The sequence below is a fragment of the Hyla sarda genome, chromosome 1 (assembly GCF_029499605.1).
Source record: "Hyla sarda isolate aHylSar1 chromosome 1, aHylSar1.hap1, whole genome shotgun sequence".
Classification (NCBI taxonomy): Eukaryota; Metazoa; Chordata; class Amphibia; order Anura; family Hylidae; genus Hyla; species Hyla sarda.
The window spans coordinates 438699376-438720466 of record NC_079189.1 but is presented as its reverse complement, the minus strand read 5'-3'; the positions used below and the strand labels follow the sequence as shown (position 1 = coordinate 438720466).

The following is a 21091-nucleotide window of genomic DNA, read 5'->3' as shown; positions in this document are numbered from 1 at the left end:
TCCAAGCTCAATGACTGTAGTTTATTGATAAGTCTTCTATGTGGGACAGTGTCAAAAGCCTTACTAAAATCTAGATATGCGATGTCTACTGCCCCTCCGCCATCTATTATTTTAGTCACCCAGTCAAAAAAATCAATAAGATTTGTTTGACATGATCTCCCTGAAGTAAACCCATGTTGTTTTTCATCTTGCAAGCCACAATCCTATACTTTAGTAGGGTTTGGCCTATAGTTGCTTGATTCCTCCTTACTATCTTTCTTGTGAATGGGCACAACATTTGATAATTTCCAATCTTCCGGGACGGCTCCTGTTACCATTGATTAGTTAAATAAATCTAACGGTTTTACTAGCTCACCACTTAACTCTTTTAATAATTTTGGGTGTATCCCATCAGGCCCCTGTGATTTGTCTTCACTTTAGAAAGCAAACGTAGAACCTCTTCCTCTGTAAAGACACATGCATCAAACGATTTCTTAGTTTTTCTCTCTAATGGAGGTCCTTTTCCTTCTGTAAAAACTGAACAGAAGTATTCATTAAGGCAGTCGGCTAGCCCCTTATTCTCTTCTACATACCTTCCTTTCTTTGTCTTTAATTGAGTTATTCCTTGTTTTGATTTCATTTTTTCACTTAGATATCTGAAGAATGTCTTATCCCTTTTTTCCATAGACTGAGCTAGTTTTTCTTCTGCCTGTGCTTTAGAAGTTCTTATAACTTGCTTGGCCTCTTTCTGCCTAGTCTTATAGATTTCCCTATCTTCATTGCTCTGGGTTGTTTTATAATTACTAAATGCTAGTTTTTTAGTTTTTTATGATTTTGGCCACTTCTGCTGAGTACCACAGTGGTCTCTTCCTTTTTCTGCTTTTACTGACAAGTCTAGTGCAATTTTCTGTTGCCTTCAATAAAGCGTCTTTTAAGTAGTCCCATTTCTCCTCAACTCCATGTAATTTGTTCCAGTCTGATAGGGACTCATTTATGACTAATCTCATTTTTGAAAAGTCTGTTTTTCTAAAATCTAAAACTTTTGTTGTTGTGTGGTGTGGTGTGCTTGGATGGCCATTTCTGTTTGCCACCCTCCAGAAGTTTGGTATCACAGGTAATTTCTTGACTGCTCTGCGGGGTCTCTATTCCTCCCCTACGGCTTCTCTCAAACTCCCTCATGCTCCGTCTCCTACTTTTCCCCTGTTTAATGGCACCCGACAGGGTAGTCCATTGTCCCCTCTGGTGTTTGCCTTATGTAATAACACCAGGAGAGTGGTGGGCCTAGTTGACCTGATTAATCAGAGGTCTGAACCGGGACAAATTATTAGCCTGGATGCAGAGAAAGCCTTTGATAGGCTTGGATGGCCATTTCTGTTTGCCACCCTCCAGAAGTTTGGTATCACGGGTAATTTCTTGACTGCTCTGCGGGGTCTCTATTCCTCCCCTACGGCTTCTCTCAAACTCCCTCATGCTCCGTCTCCTACTTTTCCCCTATTTAATGGCACCCGACAGGGTTGTCCATTGTCCCCTCTGGTGTTTGCCTTATGTATTGAGCCGCTTGCGGCTATGGTCAGGGGGTACCCAGACATCACTGGCATGATCGGGAATTTAAAATCTGTTTGTTTGCGGACGATGTCCTCCTCATGCTTTCTAGTCCCTTGCTTTCTCTTCCTAACCTTTATAAGGCTCTCCATACCTACGGTGTGGTCTCTGGCTATAAAGTTAACCTTAATCTTCCTTTGAACCTCCCTCCTCCTGTTTCTAACCTCCTATGCTCTAACTATTCCTTAAAATGGTCCACCTCTGCTGTCAAGTACTTGGGGGTCCATGTTACTTCCAGTTATGCCTCTTTGTACTCCACTAACTATCTTCCCCTCTTCTGAGAGCTTAGGGCCCTGCTGGAGAAATGGCGGTCGCAATATATCTCCTTTTTTGGTCGGATAGCGGCGGTTAAAATTATGCTTCTCCCGAAACTATTGTATTTTTTCAGACGTTGCCTGTCCGGGTACCTTTTGTACACTCTCCACTCTTTCCAATCTGCTATCTTTCGCTTCATATGGTACGGCAAGAGACATCGGCTCCTGATGTCTGTTATGATGGCTAGTAGAGCTATGGGGGGGGGGGGGGGTTTAGTGGTCCCCGAGCAAAGTATTATTGGGCCGCCCACCTCAGTCACCTCGCGGCTTGGTCCTCCTATCATGCCTATAGTCGCTGGATGGAGTTGGAGAAACTTTGGCTGGCCCCTGTCTATCCATTCTTTTCCTCTTATTTTGAGTCCCATGGCTTTTTCTAGATATGTATGGGGGCATTACTCCAGGAAGTTCACTGTCCTCTCCATTCCCCCCCCCCCCCCCCCCCCGCGATCTTTCCTCCACCATTCTGATTTCTCTGCTGGTCTTTCCTCTCCTATGGTGCGGGAGTGGGGTTCTAGGGGACTTTTTTGCTGGGCTGACGTAGTTGATCCCGTCTCTCGCTCACTTTTGCCCTTTGAACAATTGGTGGCTCGTTGGGATCTCCCCTTGTCTGAGCGCTTCCACTATCTACAGCTACGACATTTTATGTCTTCCATGTACGACTCCACAGTGGTCTCTCTGCCTACAGGGTTTGAACGACTGTGCCGTGGTGGGGCTCAGACGCAGGGTCTTCTTTCCGACATATACTCCTTGCTCCTTCAGCTCCCTAATGGGGATCCCCCATCTCATCGGTATATGGGTCATCAGGCGGCTGCACTGAATACCACTATTACTTTACCTCAGTGGCGTGTCATTTGGGAGAGGGCTTCTAAATGTACAGCATACAGGGAAATCCATTATAAAATGATCATGGGCTGGTATCACACCCCTGAGCTCCAAAATAGATTGAACCCGGACATTCCTCCCCAATGCTGGTGTTGGGTACGGTGTTTCACATTTTTTGGTCCTGCCCTATTATAGGGGACTACTGGAAACTGGTTCAAGGACTGATATCTGAAGCCCTAGCTGTTTTGATTCCTCTGGATCCCCGTGTATACCCTCTTCATCTTTCCCACTCCGCCCTATCTAAAAAACAGTTTAAGCTATTTATGCATATTGCTTTGGCTGCTAAAACCCTTATTGCTAAATTCTGGAAGAGTACTTTACCTCCCTCTGAACCTGATCTCTTGGCCCGTATCCATGAAATTCGCTCCTTGGAATCAGTCACGGCTTTGTTAAATAATTCTGTGCCTTCTTTTCTGTCAGTATGGGAGCCCTGGGATCGCTCTTCTGACAGGCAACCACCTTGACCTTTCTCTTTTCTCCATTCCTCCTTTTTCTTTGAACTTTTCCTCTCCCCCCCCCACCTTTTTGTGGTTTGTTGTAGGTCTGTCTTTGTGGCCCCCTCTTGTTCCCTCCTTTCCTCCCCCTCCCCCCTCTGTCCTCTCTCCCCCTTTTTATTCCCCTCTTTTTATCTCTGATTCTTCTGGGTATTTTGGTATAGGTTGTTGTGGATACCTGTTTGCCCATCTTGCTTTAATATGGTTGTTATTTTGGTGGAATTTGCTCATACCTGGTATTATAGGCACATGTCTTGTTGGGTTGCTTCCCTGACTTTGTGCCTTCCCTCCCCCGATTACTTGGACCTTTGTTCTTGATTATTACCGGTTGGGTCCTGACCCTTCCCACTGTTATTCCCTTGCTAACTTATGGTTTTGGACTTGTATTTTTGAAAAATCTTCAATAAAAAACTTAGTAAAAAAAAAAAAAAGGGAGGGTTAAGGCTGATACATCTTGTGCATTTGCAGAGTGTTAGTTGGACGAGACGCATTTCCTGTTCTCCACAATAAAAATAACTGAATTTAATTTTTTTGTACAATTAGCATGACTAAAACTGTCCTTCTCATTTTTATTAATACCATTTTTGTTTTGTGTCCTGCTGCCCAGCCACTTAAATGTATAGCACTTTAATATTGTTGTAAACATTGCATTTTTATGTAATCTTTTGTTTTACTGAATAATTGAATTGTGCCCACTCTGGGACGTGTTATGCATTGGTGCTATGTAACAAATATGTAGGCAAATATGTATGATGCTTGAGTGACTCACGTTTTTTTTCTGTATCCCCATTCTGGGTGGAATTCCTCCATTTTTAACATGTTTCAATAGTGTTTATATATTTTTGCAATATATTGTTTGAAATGACTCCAATTTTTTGAGAGCTTAGTGGATTATGAGGTTTGATTGCTAACATTGTATTAGAGTAGATATTATTCACCCCACAGTCTGAGATAACTTGTTATGGCTGGCTGCAGCATAGGAGCGTAGATCGGACAGCAGGGAAGTAGTAAAGAGACTTCCCTCCGTTCTTACAGCTAAATCGGGACTTCACGATTTCGCCGCTGGTTTCCTGATCAGCTACCCTGCGCTACTTTTATAAGTCGCAACCAGCTTTGATCACGGCGTCTAAAGGCTTAATGCCGGTCACCGGCCTGATCAGTGATGTCCTGTATTAGCTACGGGTCCCGGCTGCTGATAGCACCTAGGACCAAGCGGGTATGAAGCTGGCTTAGCTCCTGAGCTTGCTTTCCGTACCGCGTACGTCATGAGTCTGCTCCCGATCTATAACGCGGGGCCATGGCTTGCCCCTGCGTCATAGCGGGTCGAGCCCGGCCTCTAACAACGGCCAGGACCCGTGGCTAATAGCGCGCGGCTTTGATCGTGATGCAGCACGCTATTAACCCTTTAGACGCGGCGTTCAAAATTGAACGCCGTATCTAAAGTAAAACCATGCCGGTTAGCTCAGGGAGTTGTTCGGGATCGCAGTATCCCGGAACAGCTTATAAGACAGCTGGAGGATCCCTACATGCCTCCTCGCTGTCTGATCGCCGAATGACTGCTCAGTGCCTGAGATCCAGGCATGAGCAGTCAAGCAGCAGAACCATCAACCACTGAGCTATAACATTGCAAAAAAAAAAAGTAGAAAAAAAAAAGTGAAGATCATTTAACACTTCTCCTATTAACCCCTTAAGGACCAAGGACGTATGAGTACGTCCTTGGTCCCGCTCCCGTGATATGATGTGGGGTCACCGTGGGACCACGCATTATATCGCGGCGGGCCCGGCATCATAGTGAAGCCTGGACCCGGCTGCTAATAGCGCGCGGCACTGATCGCGGTGCCGCGCACTATTAACCCTTTAGCCGCGCGCTCAAAGCTGAGCCACGCAGCTAAAAGTGAAAGTAAAAACTGCTGGTTAGCTCAGTGGGCTGTTCGGGATAGCCGCGGCGAAATCTCGGCATCCCGAACAGCTTGCAGGACAGCCGGAGGGTCCCTACCTGCCTCCTCACTGTCCGATGGCCGAATGACTGCTCAGTGCTTGAGATACAGGCATGAGCAGTCAAGCGGCAGAATCATCGATCACTGGTTTCGTATGAGAAACCAGTGATCAATGTAAAAGATCAGTGTGTGCAGTGTTATAGGTCCCTATGGGAGATATAACACTGCAAAAAAAAAAAAAAAAAAAAGGGAATAAAGATCATTTAACCCCTCTCCTATTAAAAGTTTGAATCACCCCCCTTTTCCCATAAAAAAAAAAAAACAGTGTAAATAAAAATAAACATATATGGTATCACCGCGTGCGGAAATGTCCGAATTATAAAAATATATAATTAAAGCGCACGGGCTATGGCGTACGCGAAAAAAAATTCCAAAGTCCAAAATAGTGCATTTTTGGTCACTTTTTAGATCATGAAAAAATTAAGAATAAGTCCTATCAATGCAAAAATGGTACCGTTAAAAACTTCAGATCACGGCGCAAAAAATGAGCCCCATACCGCCCCATACGCGGAAAAATAAAAAAGGGGTCAGAAGATGACAATTTTAAACGTATTAATTTTCCTGCATGTAGTTATGATTTTTTCCAGAAGTACGACAAAATCAAACCTATATAAGTAGGGTATCATTTTAATCGTATGGACCTACAGAATAAAGATAAAGTGTCATTTTTACCGAAAAATGTACTACGTAGAAACGGAAGCCCCCAAAATTTACAAAACGGCGTTTTTTTTTTCAATTTTCACCGTAGATTTTTGGGCAAAATGACTGACGTCATTACAAAGTAGAATTGGTGGCGCAAAAAATAAGCAATCATATGGATTTTTAGGTGCAAAATTGAAAGAGTTATGATTTTTTAAAGGCAAGGAGCAAAAAACGAAAGTGCAAAAACGGAAAAAACCCCGGTCCTTAAGGGGTTAAAAGTTTGAATGCACTTTGAATAAGGTTTTTATTACGAATATCTCTGTTCTTTGCTCCATTCAGTTTTCCCTCAACCCTGACCAGTCTCCTTGCCCCAGCTACTGAAAATCACTCCCACAGAGTGATGCTGCCACCACCATGCTTCAATGTACGGATGGTATCAGGCAGGTGAGCAGTGCCTGCTTTCCTCCAGAAATTATGCTTAGAATTTAGGTCAAAAAGTTCACTCTTGGTTTCATCAGACCAGAGACTCATGTTTTACAGCCTGAGAGTCCTTTAGGTCCTTTTTTATTTGCTAACCAACCAAATGCTCCTAAGTGTCTCAGGGCAAAACAATGAAAATTACAATTTTAGGGACACGTCCCCAAGGACTGCCCTAAACTAGAGACTACTTAACTAAATTATTAAAACTTAACTTTTATTGCTTAATTATAAATTGTGCTTTTGGTACCATAGTGAAAAAATGTTAAAAAGTCCGGTCATCCACTGTGTGACTACAAAATAGGTCAAAATTGCCCATATGTATTGTGATCAGTGTCACAGTGGGAAGGTCTAGTTGAACCAGACAGTGTCGCCACCGCTGACTAGAGAAACTCCCACCCTATTCAAATATTGCTATTGTGTCACTAGGATGCCATTATAAAAACATTATAGCCCCTCCTGCTAACGTTTCGCCAGTGTACCCTGGCTTTTTCAAAGAAGTGAGGACAGGTATACCATGCATCTATCGTCCTTTTATATGGTAGGTAATTAACTTCTGTGCGCATCATTTCCTGTGCGCTCACACCATTCGGTTCCACATCATAACTTTGCGTCAATATCACCCAATCATATTGATTGTTTACATAAACCTGCTACTATTTAGCCAATCCAACTTCAAACTTGCCTGTGATGTCATCCGCCAACGCTCCACTGGCCCTATCAGCGCCCGCTACGTTATCCTTCACGACTTCCATCGTAACTACCCGCAGCCGATCATGTGCCTGATCAGCTGACGGTCAGACATACCCGCTGTCACGGCCGCTATTGGTCTCGCGCGTGCGCGTTGTTAAACCCACAGCGCTTCTTAATACTGCGCATGTGGTGGGACTTAGTCTATGCCGCAGCTTAGTTATACACTGCGCATGTCTAATTGGCACTTTTAGATGACAGTTAGAAGTCTGTTTCTTATATTATAATGTAAAGATGTTAATAAGGTAAGTCTTCAAGGTCAATCATTGGTTCTTAAAAATAGTTCGTTCAATAAAGACATATGTGAAAAAAGTAATAACCCCATATGGGTATAAGTCAATGCCCATTGAGAATAGTGCAATTAGTGCACCCATACATTTAAAGAATACAATAAATCCAACTAATTATAAACCATATGATAACTTATATAGTGCAATTTAAGATTATAAATGGTGAATACAGATCACATAAACCTAAATGACAGTGGCCCGTTATACAGAACAAACCAAAGTCATATGTATTAATACTCATATTTAATAAACCAATGACTGACACAGTTCACTTCTAAGGCCATATGTTTATAGCTGTACCAATATTAATACTTTATAGACCAAACCAAAGGGAAAAATCCCTATAGATCCCATTACTTATATGTATCTTTTCCCAAGTAAGATGTAGATATCTTCATGGTCTACTTGACAACCAACGCATTATTACTGGTGTACTGGCTTTTTCATTTCATACTTAGAACAGAAAGTGAAACCGATCGACCACATTGACGATATATAGTCCAACACCAATAAGTGCCTGAAATAGGTAATACCCCTAACTATACATATTGCATGGTAAACTCTAAAATCACTATGGAGACTTAGTAATCAATTAGCCATCTAAGAAAGCGGAATAAGAGAAACCTTCATTGAGGCCACTCGGATTTAAAGACTTCAGCCGGTAAATCCACCGTGCCTCCTCTCTTAGCAGGACCTGATCAATATTGCCCTTCCTTTCGTTCAAGACCATTTTCTTTAGACCCCAAAATTTTATTGCAAATTTTTGTGTAGAGTGTATTGATCTCATATGTACCGATAGAGGTGTCTCTGTCTCTGTCCTTATTGTGCTCACATGTTTACTAATTCTCTTTCGGAATTCCTGTGTGGTTTTGCCTACATAAAGCTTCATACACGGACACTCCGCAATATAGATGATGTTCTTCGTGCTACAGTTTATGAACTCATTGATCTTGTATGTCTTATGGTCCACTGGATTGACAAAGCTTTTCTTCTTACACATAAATCTGCAATTGGTACAATGCCCACATGCATAGCTGCCTATTGGTGGATTCGGTAACCAAGTTGATGATTCCGGTGATATAGCCGTGCCTTTCTGATGGCTGTGGACCAAAATGTCCTTCAGATTGGGGCCCCTACGGTATGTGATGCTTGGATGGGGACTTAACCTATCTCTCAGATCCATATCTGATCGTAAAATATGCCAATGGGACTCCAAAATCTTATGGATCTTTTGAGAGTAGGCATCATATGTCCCTATGCATCTAATGATGTTGTCATCCTGTCTACTCCGAGAGTCATTCAACAGTGTGGTTCTATCGGCCACTTTTGCTCTGTTAAAAGCCTTCCTCATGTACTGCAGTGATGGTTGCCCTCCCGGAAGTTTCTCCCACCTACACATAGGAACATTGGAGCTCAGCCAGAGTGACCATCGCATTATTAGTCATCTCTCTTCTCTTACCCAAGCCCTTCTCCCCCATTTACTTAGTTTGGTGGGGCAGCCAGCTATAGGAAGAGTCCTGATTGAAACAAACTTCTACTTAAGAATTATGGAGGCCACTGCTTTTGGGAACTTTCAGATCCCTTCTCCAGATCTGTTACTCCATACAACCCTGAGCTCTACAGGCAGTTCCCCTTGTCTAGTCAGCAGTAGCAATGACGGGGGGGGGGGGGGGGGGAAGTAGAAGGAACCTTAGCATAATTTTTATAAGATAAATACAAGGTCATAATGGAGCCTCACCCACAGGGGGATATAAGGCACCTATAAACCACACCCCCTCTTGGGTCTCCTGGCTCGCTCAGGGGTTTGCAAAGTGAAGGTTCCTTCTTCTCCTGTGCCGCACTAAAACAAGGGCACACCAGGATTCCCCACTCTTACCAGAACAGGTTCTGTCATCATGCAGGTCAGGTGACTTGGAGGCAAGTTCTCTGCAGTCTCAAGTCCTGGCAGTGCTTTCTGTATTTTAAAAGTTCCCATAGAACAAAAGTACTTTGTGGAGTGCTCCTTTGACATAACTGACTTGTCCTCTGAAATAGTTACTTTTTTTTTTGGGGGGGGGGGGAGAAAAAAAATTGATGCTGTTAATCCCTCCCTTGGGTTTAATACTATGCAAATCCCCATTTTTGTGCTGCAGACTAGTAGTTAACCTTGTTCCCAGCTGCAAAAGCTACCCTCCCCCTCTTATTTTTTGTTATATATTATGTTATAATAACTCGAGGGTTGTGGTTTACAGGACCCTTATATCCCATGTGGAGGAGGCTCCATTGTGTCCTTAGTTTTATTTATTTCATTAAAATTATCCTATGGTCCCACTATGACATAGGGGCAGACTTACCACTCATTGTGCTGCTGACAGACTTAGGGAAACAAGATTAACTACTCCATTCTTAACTTATTTCACCCTGACGGCGAGACCTTATCAAGACAGAGGTATGTCTTTCCAAATCTTGCCCAATCCATTGAATTTACCACAGGTTGACTCCAATCTAAGTGTAAAAACATCTCAAAGCCATTCAAGAAAAATAGGTCCTCAGAGTCAAGTTTCAAGTGTCAGGTTGGGTTCTGAAATATTAATTTTTAGAGCATATTTCCGCCTAAAATTCTCACTTGATGTTTCTAAACCCCAAATTTATACATTTTACTGTAATTTTTGAAGGGGCATGTGTGATTTTTTTTTATTTTTATTTGCACACTTTTAGACAGGATACATTTGTGCATGTATTTATACATTTTTCTGTTTTTTGTTAGGCTGTAGAAAAAGCTAAAGCCCCCCAAAATGTCTTTATTTGACTTAAGTTCCCAAAAAACAGGGGTATTTTGGCCGAAAAACCAGAAAAGATGCCTGCTGTTTATTTTATGGGAAAAATTGTGGCCCTAAAATGAAGATTTCACATTTTACATCACAAAAATGTGTTGGCCTAATTGTTTTAAAATGTTTGTGTGTGCGTCCACCCCAACAAATGTCAAATGTTCTGATCAGTCATTCAACCGATCACTTCTCCTCTCACTGCTCTCTGTGTACATGAGCGAGACAAACATTGGGAGTCTGTCAGGTGGAAGCTTGGAGAGAACGTATTTAGCGTGCACTCTTGCTTGCAGAGTTCAACAGTGTGAACACAGTGTCTACAACATGTCAAAAGTTTTTTTATTTTATTTAACTATTCAGTTGACATACTGTACATAAGTTTATGACTGATTATTAAATGCACCAGACATGGGTTATACATGTGAATTGCTCTTCATACATCACTTGATTTTTATATAATGTAATAATTTTACTTTTCAGCTCACAAGGCTAGAACTAACTTTACTGTGGAGACTGGTGAACATGCAGGACTAATCCCCCCTTTTAGTTGTTTCAGGATAGCTCCAGGCGCACAGCTTATTCTGTGCCAAATACAGGAGCTTTAAGCCATTCATGCAACTTAATAAGTTTGTTTATGTTCTACATCCCACATCTTACATAGCAGAGCATGGATATTCACTAGTGTAATGTGCTTTAAAATGCTGTACTCATATTAAGCACAGTTTCTACAAAAAAACTAAGGTCTCTTTCTTGAATAGTTAAGCGAGGAAGCAAGGAAAAAGGTGAAGTGGCTGTTGAAGTAGGTTAAATGAACAAGCATAAGGATTTGAGTGTGTGTTATTTAACATAGACCAAATGGTGATGGCTAGACAACCTGGGTCACAGAATCTCCTAAACTCACGTCTTGTGGTGGTACTTATGATACAGTGGTTAGTACCTCTCAAAAGCAGTCCATGGAAGAACAGCCATTGAACCGACAAAGTATTCAGACTCTACTATAAACTTAGCTCTGAGGGCTTCAATTTTTCTTGATCATCTTTGAGATGTTTCTACACCTTTATTGGAGTCATTGTGGTAAATTCAGGTGATTGAACATGATTCGGAAAAATACACCCCTGGCTATATAAAGCTGACAATACATAGAGCAAAAACCAAGCCATGAGATGGAAAGAGCTTCCTGTAAAGCTCACCGATAGAATTGTGAATATTTACAGATCTGGAGAAGGATACAAAATAAATCTACTGTACTGTGCCTGTCCTATCCTACAAAAAATAAATAAATAAATATATATATATATAATTTGTATGTGTCTAGCACCTTTATTTCTCTCACAAATACCTTCTCTCTGTTGCTCACCTGGTTTGTTATTCTGTGCTCTAGAGGGGGGGTGTTAATGTTTTGCCATGATGCACAACATATTGAATCGGACAATGACCATTTAAATAGAAGACATGTGGAACATCCAGGGCTTTTTTTTTATTTTACTTAGAGCTGGCTGCTACAACACCAAAGTTAACAGGGTAAAAGGGCCTTGGTAAGAGAGGTAACCAAGGGTCCAATTGTCACTCCAAACTTCTAGAAGGTCAACCATCACTGCAGACTCCTTAATTTGGACTTTATGTGGCCAGAAAGAAGCCTCTCCTATGTAACATACACACAAAAGACCTTGATAATTTTAGCACATGACTGCAACATAATGTATAGAAAGTCAAGACTTTACAAATGCACTGTGTATTTCATACTGTCCCTGCATGTATTAAGGTGCAAAAAAATGGCCTGATCTGTTTCACTCACTACAGACTTCAAAACCACTTCTGAAAGTGACATCAAAGATGGTGTTGGTAGCTTTATGAAATGGATATCTATGGGAGAGAAGAAGCATGCAAGTTAAAGGTTACACAATACCAATTGGCAGCTGGGGAAGTCTAAAGTACACTGCCAGTGGACTTAATGGAAATGTGTCATCTGGAGAGATAAGTCACATTTTACTATCTTGTGATCTGATGAACAAATCTGTTTTGGTGGATGACCAGAGAATGCTACATCCTGTAGTGTCTTTGGTGCTGGAGGAATAATATTCTGAAACTTTTTTCAAATGTTGTGGACAGCCTTTCCAGAAGAGTGGAGGCTGTTATGACTGCAAAAGGGAGCTAATGGTTTTTGGAGTTCGTTATAACACCTATGATGTCTATACACACTGGCAGGTCTCTTAACTTCCTGGGACCCTTCTCCCAGCTCAAACACTGGCCATGACATGGTGTTAAATGCAATAGAACCTTATAGCATAAACTTTTTTTTTTTTTTTTTTTTTAATCATATTTTTATTAATAGTTTAACCATTTTTAAACATACAAAAACATTTCCCCAACAATAAACCCGCCACCCACCGTACATACAAACAGTCCGTCTCTTCCCTCTACAGGAGCAGGAATATACACAAGCAGTAAACTAGAGGTTTTAATATACTCATATTCCAATAGGGAGACTCCCCCCAATCCCAGCACACACAACTCCAGCAAGCAGCACCCCCAGGCAATCCAACATAGCCACCAGAAGAGGAGAGAAAGAAAAGGGCAGACAAGGAAGAGAGTGAAGCCACATACAGAGAGTCCCCAGACCATAAGCCAATCCTAATATAAACACAGGCCGAGGGGTCACAAGCAATTACGAACCAGTCCTCAGGGGGTCAAAATGGTGTACCCAGGGTCCCCAAATATTATCAAATTTCCGTTCAACGTTACGTTTAATATATATCCCTTTCTCCAAGCGTACTATCTGCCATATTCTGTTAATAAGATCAGCTACACTCGGAGGAGCTGGTCTAATCCAGTAATGCGCAACGAGTTTCCTGGCTTGGTACAGCACACGTAAGATCCCCACCTCTCTCATGGAAGGTTCCTTATCACATCCAATAAGACCAAGTAAGCATACCTTAGGTTCTCTAAGCAGTGTAACCCCATAAACATCCCTGATAAGGCGTAACACATCAGCCCAATAAGCATCTAAAACGGGGCACTCCCACATCATGTGAAGCAAGTGAGCCTCCAGCTCCCCACACCTAGGGCAGGCAGAGTCGGACCGAACACCAACCTTATGTAAGAACAGAGGAACAACTGTGACAGCCTGTTAGCCTCCGACAGAGACAACGACAAGACTATACACCATTCCTCATCACTCAGCCCACCAAGGTCTCTCTCCCACTTATTTCGGACCGTCAAAGGGAACCGTTTATGGTAAAAACTCAATAGCTCACCGTACAGCCAAGAAATAACTCCAGCAGATTCCCGTTTCATAATAACCGATTCTAGGACCCTGTTAGTTTGCACCTCAACAGCCGCAGACGATTTTGAGTTTCATACACGTGACGGAGTTGCAGGTACCGATAAAACGAGGAGCGCGGTAAAGCAAACTCCTCCTGCAAGTCCTCAAAAGATCGGACTACCCCCTGTACAGCCAACTGCCCCACTTCACATAGTCTCATCCTCTCCCAAAAACCAGCATCCACAAAAGAGTAGAAAACTCGCAAGCCCGGGTTACGCCACAGCGGAGTACACGATATGAAACTTGTAAGACCTAGTAACTTACGCGCGTGGCCCCAAAGCTTGCAAAGGAGTTGGGTAATGGGAGAGGAATCCGGAGGTCTGGTCGAGGCTCCAATCTCCAGAATATGCAATGGCACCCTCCCTCCATGTCTGCCCATAAACAACCGAACCGTAGGACCCAGGAGAGATATCTTCGCCCACCCTCTAATCTGATGTATCTGTGAGGCAAGATAGTACAGCCAGGGATTAGGTAACGCTAGCCCACCTGAAGTTTTCCCCCTTTGTAGTGTCTCAAGTTTGATCCTAGCAGTCGCCCCCCCCAACTGTCTGAAAAGCCATTGTATCCTATAAAAGTAAGTCATGGCTATCCACACTGGTGAGTTTTGCAGCACATATAATAACTGTGGCATTAGCACCATTTTTGTTAAATTAGTCCGACCAACCACTGAGATCGGTAATTTACACCAGACAGCTACCTTCGGAGAACTCTTGTCCAGCAGGGGCGTCAGATTCCGGGGTATAAAATTGTGTAAAAAGGGTGTGATGTTAATACCCAAGTATTTAAATTCCTGAACCACCTGAATATTGGAGAGGGCTATCTGAGGGATACGGGGCAAGGGATCCAGGGGCATCAATACAGACTTATCCCAATTAATGAGCAGGCCGGAATAGGTACCAAACTCAGTAATGATAGACATGGCAGGGGTCAGAGACCTAGCGGCATCACCCAAAAATAGCAACATATCATCTGCGTAAAGCGCCACTCTCTCATCAAGGGAGCCATAACGGAATCCAATTATATCAGGTGAGGACCTCAGGAGGCAAGCCAGTGGTTCTATAGCCAATGCAAAGAGTAAAGGTGACAGGGGGTACCCCTGCCGCGTACGTCTCCTCAAATCAAACGCTGGGGAAAGCCGTCCATTAACCCAAAGACGGGCAGTCTGGCAATGATAAAGGAGTTTGACATAAGAAAGAAACCTGGGTCCGAACCCCATAGCCCCCAACACTCCCCACAGATAGTTCCATTCGACGCTATCAAATGCCTTGGCAGCGTCCAATGAAAAAAATCAATCTAGCCCCTGCGCCCTCCTGTGTCATCTGTAAATTAAGATACACTCTCCTAATGTTATCCACCGTAAATTTACCTGGCATAAAGCCAGTCTGGTCCCCATGAACTAGAGATAATAAAATTTTAACCAGTCTGTTAGCGAGTACCCAGGCCAGCAACTTCACGTCAGCACACAGTAATGAGATCGGTCTGTAAGAACCAGCACATAAAGGGTCCTTGCCCGGTTTAGGTATAAGTACTACGATGGCCTCCATCATGGATCGAGGCAAAGCGCCCTCCAAAGCCGCCGACTCGGCCACTCGCAACAGCTGGGGCAGGAGGATCCCTGAGAATTTTTTGTATACCTCACTCGGATGCCCATCTGGGCCCGGGGCCTTTTCATTAGCAGCATCTTTCAGAGCCAGTTCCAATTCCTCCAGAGAGATGGGCGAGTCCAGCTCGTCCCTCTGCTCCAGAGAAAGGGAAGGGAGTGATGCTCTTCTCACATACGCCCCCAAGGCCTCCCCAGTACAAGAAGTCTTAGTAGAGTAAGCCTCCTTATAAAAGTCTACCATCACACCTAAGATCTCCTCCTCCGTGACCTCACTCCCCCGATCACCCCTCAAACAGCCAATATATGCAACCCCCCGCTGAGCCCGAGCAATAGAAGCCAACAGTTTGCCCGTTCCCTCACCACACTCAAAGTAGCGCTGCTTACTAAAAAAACTCTTATGTTCGTCCGTCTCCTCTAAGTATTTAGTATAATCATCCTGCACCCTCAGCCACTCTTCCCTCGATCCAGGGGTAGGGTGCAAAACATATCTAGCGTCAGCTTCTGTCACTAATAGTGTCAACTTTTCCCCCTTCTCTCTGGTGAAGGACTTGTGGACACTTATGTCCCGAATAAACAGACCACGGAGGAACGCCTTTAGAAAGTCCCAAACCATGGAGACCAAAGCCGAACCGTCATTAAGGGCAAGAAAGTCCCTGAGTTCCGTACCAACTAGTTCAGTAGTAGTCCGCAAATGCAACCAGAATGGGATCAGTCTCCACAGAGGGCGCACCCCACCAGCTCCCCCCCGATAAATCAAGTCGTAAACGGATCGGGGAGTGATCCGATAACCCCCTGGCCAGATTTCACCAACAAGTCCAGCCATGGTCCCATCCCCAACCGCCATGTCTATCCTAGATAGAGTGCCATGCGTGGCCGAGTAACAGGAGAACTGTCTAAGAATGGGATTACGGAGGCGCCCCAGATCGAATAGGTCTATTTCGGTCAACAGCTTGGCAAGACCAGTAGGCCTAGAAGGGGGAGGGGCCTGAGTTCCCCAAAACTTATCCTTAGGAGCATCCAAGACCTGATTAAAATCACCACACATAAGCACAGGGGCCACCGGGAATCCAGATACTATTGTTAGGATACGCCGTACGACATCACCACTATAAGGAGGAGGGATATATACGCCAACTATAATAAGCAGTCGATGAGACACCTCACACAATACGCACACAAATCTACCATCCAGGTCAATGCTAGAGGAGACAGCCTTAAACGGAATAGATTTGTGGACCAGCAAACTAACCCCTCTAGCATGGGAGGAAAAGGTAGAATGGTAAGAGTGACCGACCCATGCCCTATGAAGGGCCGAGGTGGTTTCAGCTGTCAGATGAGTTTCAGTGAGGCAGAGTATGGCAGGTTGAAACTGTCTCACAGAGTTAAATATTGCATAGCGTTTCGCCACATCTCCCAACCCCCTAACATTCCATCCTATAAAATTAAAGACCGCCATCAGGGATAACGGAGCAGAAAAGGGCTATTATATCAACACTGAAATCAGGGGAGCCCACCCGTACATTCCCAGGAAACCTACAGACAGTAGGAGAGACTAGACGGAAAACATAAACAAACACCCCAAAACAAGGTACAAATACAGCCACACAAGTCGCCGCGTCACACGGCACTCAGGGGCGCTAGTATACCCACACCACTCATCAGTCGTACCAAGGAAACACTTCAGGAGAAAGTCAGTAAAGTGAGAGCATACAGCAGGCATACAATCGGCCAACCGAACACAGGCGAGTATGCATTCGTACAGCTCTAGAAACTAAAACAAGGTATAGATATCTCGTACAGTAAGCATTGGTGCGCCATCCCCTCCAGAATCCAACTCCCCCCCCCCCCCCTCAAAGGAAAAATAGGAGAGAAGACCAGTCAGACATGACGGCAACACTGAGGCCCCACACATGGAACTAAAAACAGAATAGAGAAAATAATCAAAAAGGGCCGCTAACAGTAATGCCCAACATGTCTCACACGGTAACCTAAGCTATAATATACAGAGAAATACATGAGTCAACAACTTCAGGTAATAGCAAATATCAACATGACAATATCAGCATGAGCACAGAGGAACAGTTCAGTCCGGGTCCGGTCCGGGGAGCCTCCACAGGCCCTCTGGCGCAGCTGGGACTCCACTCCAGCATCCACTCCTTCAAAAAAGTGGGTGGTACCCAAGGCAACCACCCTCAACCTGGCAGGATACAGCATGGAATATTGTACATCCAAGGCCCGCAGTCTCTTTTTGACATCCAAGAAGGAGGCACGCTTCTTTTGCACCTCCGCTGAGAAATCAGGGAAGAAGGAGATGACGCGATTGTTCAGTCACTGGTTGTTGCTCTCTAGCCAGCCGAAGTATCAGATCTCTGTCCCGGTAATGAAGAAGTTTCACCAGCATAGAGCGGGGTGGGCCACCAGGGGGAAGCGGCCTCTTGGAACACAGTGAGCTCTTTCCACCGCAAAGAGAGGAGTCAGGTTATCTGCCCCAAATACATCCTTAAGCCATGTTTCCATATACTCCGTCGGAGAGTGTCCCTCACATTTTTCAGGCAGTCCCACTATGCGCACATTATTACGGCGCAGACGATTTTCCAGGTCATCTGCTTTAGTTTTAAGTAGGGCAATATCATGGCTGTGCCTAGTCCCGAACCAATGGAACAACTGTATCCTCAATGTCGCTGATCCGGCCCTCCGCTGCAGAGGTACGGTCAGTCACCTTTTGTATGTCGTGACGTATAAGTGAGATATCAGATTGTACAGTTCCCACCTGCATGGTCAGCTGAGTGAGAGTCACAGTGCATCTTTGTATTTCAGCGAAAACAGCAGCCAAGGTAGGTTCCACCTGGGGTTTAGAAGAAACAACAGCAGCCGCTGCAGCAAGCTCAGGAGGAGTACTAGGTAGGGAGACACATGGATCCTCATTAGAAGCCTCAAAAATGTCCTCACAATCCCCCAAGGGGTCCGGGGGGGGGCCCCATGTCAGCCATTGGGAGAGGGGCCACCACTTGGTCAGGCGAGTCAGGGGGTGAGTGCCTCAAGGCAAAGCTCTCCAATTTGGCCGCCACCTCCTGTTGTAGTGTCAATGTATTTCTACCAGCGGTCGACACACTTGTTCTCTGTTGAGAGGTGCCGGCCCCCTCTTTGTTCCTGCGCACCATAGCAAAGTGCAAGTAATGTAGTAGGGAGACCGCTCAGGCAACACGGTAGAAGCTGCAGCAGCTGCAAACACTCCGTCCCGCCACCAGCTACAGCTATCAGGGCACCCCTCAAAGGTGTAGTATCTTTCAGCACTCAGTTCAGCCAGCAACAGCAAGAGTCAGAGTACCCCTATATGTTGTGTTAGGGTACAGCTCTCAGGCCATCCAGCAGCAGGAACAGGCAGGGTACCCCTTTAAGTTGCAGCAGCTGTCAGCACTCAGTCCAGCCAGCATTAGGAGGAGTCAGGGCACCCCTTTAAGTTGCAGCAGCTGTCAGCACTCAGTCCAGCCAGCAGCAGGAGACAGAGTGCCCCCCTAAACTGTAGACATTTGCAGCACACAGTCCAGCCAACAAAAATATGGAGCAGGGTTCCCCTTTAAGTTGCAGCAGCCAGCAGCACTCAATCCAGCCAGCAATCTATCACACAGTCCCAGGTATGATGCAAAGGGCACGAGGGGTCCCCCAAGCCACAGCCGTCCCCCCCCTCAGCAATGCTCCCACAGCTCCTCACTCAGCAACCCAGGGGACCTCCAGCTGATGAGACTCCAAGTGTTTTGGGTGCTCCTCACACACAGGTCACTGTCCACTGACTACCCACAGAAGGGCCAGGTACTCACTGAGGGGAATGCAGGGACCACGGCAAGAGGCCCTGCAGACTTGCAAGATGGTGGCCGGCACCGCTCGAGGCCGCTCTCCCTCCCGCACCACGAGAACGTCCCTCCGCACCTTCAAAGTCCTCGCCGCTCTCCACAGCTCTCAAGGATGTCAGGGGCCCAGCAGACAGCGCAGGCGTCCGGAGGCACCAGCGCGCACCTCCGTTCAGGAACCAGCAGCCGGAGACAAAGGGTCGGAAGGAGCATCACAAGACGGCGCCCAGGATCCCGCCGCGGCCCAGGAGAGGATCTCCGCCAGTGTCCACTGCAGGTCTCCCGCTGCTCCCGCGCTCCGGTCTCGTCCACAAGGAGCCACCAGACCCAGTAAGAGGCCTCTTCAGCTTCCCAGGGAGCACAGAGTCGCCCAGATGACGGCCAAGAGGGGCAGCAGAGGCCGCAGGCTTCAGGGCCTAGATCGCTCCCCTCAGCTGGGCTCACTCTCAATGCCCCCTCTCCTCTAAATAGCTCCTCCACAAGGATCCCCCAGCAGCAGGGGTCCTACAGGGCAAGGCAGCACACAGGTAGACGCAGGATGGGTGAGATATCTGCAGGATGGGTTATAGGATGGCAGGAGCTCCCCTCACACACACACGTCTGCTCAGGCAGCCATCCAAGCCACGCCCCCAGCATAAACCTTTTTAAAGTTCAATATTATGATATGTTAATCATATCCTGGACCTGTCACTAGAACTTGCTGGCCATGGTACCCTTTGGGGGGGGGGGAGGTATCCCTTCATTACAAAAACAATGAAACATTAAATAAAAACGGGTGATGACTTCGAGTTCATAATAAAAATTTGAAAGTATCATATGGCTTATAGATTTAACTTTTTCTTTAACAAAAATTAGCAGTATTCATGGCTTCAACAAGTTTTATTTACATTATGAAAGGATTAGTCAAACATCATACAATAAAAACAAACATAATTTAAAGTTTGCATATAAAAAGACATTTAAAAAAAGATAAAAACAGCACATTTACATGGAGACAAGCATGACAGAACACCGTGCCCCACTGAGTAAGAAGAATTTCACCTGGAAAGAAAGAAAAATATTTATTTGTTGGAAAATTATTGCATATAGTGTTTAGGAGTCTGTGCACGGTTACAAATTCAGTGTTCCAATGTGTATGAAAAAATAAAAAAACACATAAACCCACCATTTCAGAAGGTATGCATTATAAGAGTACTCCGGGTTAGGAGTTACATGATCTCCCGTATTGCCCCCTGGCTCTCCTCATGAATGGATGCGCGTCAAACACTGCGCAAAGCAATGGATGACAAGCCCACCTCCATACATCTCTATGGGAGAGTGGGAGATTCTGGAGAGGGCATGCTTCGTGCAGTGATCGATACAGCCCCTGCATCACCTCAGTGCAGAAGAACTTATCTCAAATGGGAATATGTGCCATAGTTTCCATGGCAAAGATTTGAATATCTGCGTGCATGTGGGTTGGTGTTTGGTGGATTTAAGTGTCCAAAACTGCTGTGAATCGTGGCATGCAAACTTAAAATCTGCCAATATCTGAGGGCAGGTTCGGTTGAGTGTAACATGCCTAAGCTTTGAATTTACCAGCATACCTTATGAGAGGAGAGAAATGAGAGCATCCAGGAATTTACTGCGGTCTTCAGTCCTCAGTTCAATTACTAAATTCAAATTAGACAAAAAAAAAATCAATGATATGCAATGCATACTCTATAGCATAATGATTTAAAAAACAAACAAACAAACAAACATTAGTTATCAGGAGCTGTTTGTTTCAGCACTCATGAAGTGCTGCTTCTAAAGAAAGCAACCCCCACCCCTTCCTTTCTGCAATGTGGCTGTTAACATTCCAACCACACAAAACATGTTAAGAGGGACACAGGTCAAACTAAATTTCCACCTGACCTCTGTACAACCATTGCGGCAGCTCCTGTGCAGCCACAGACTTAACTATAAAACGGAGACATGTGACATCTCACTGCAGGTCATGAAATCATATATACAGTAGTGGTCACTCACTAGACATATCAAATTGATTGTGAAGTGTCCGAGAGCTTGTACTTTCTGCAGCTTTCTCAAATGCACGACCAAAGAAA

At 44.7% G+C, this 21091-nt stretch overlaps 1 protein-coding gene across 1 annotated transcript in view; it reads right to left on the bottom strand.

Annotated features, from left to right (window-relative positions):
* Nucleotides 1-19871: 19871 nt before the first annotated feature.
* CDC45 (cell division cycle 45) overlaps nucleotides 19872-21091 on the bottom strand; it is a 62236-nt gene continuing 61016 nt past the window's right edge. Inside the window, exons 17-19 of the mRNA XM_056532212.1 lie at nucleotides 21015-21091; nucleotides 20591-20656; nucleotides 19872-20045 (exon numbers count right to left, since the gene is read on the bottom strand). Coding sequence (XP_056388187.1) covers nucleotides 20592-20656; nucleotides 21015-21091 — 142 coding nt within the window. The 3' untranslated portion in view covers nucleotides 19872-20045; nucleotide 20591. The remainder of the gene's footprint in view (nucleotides 20046-20590; nucleotides 20657-21014) is intronic.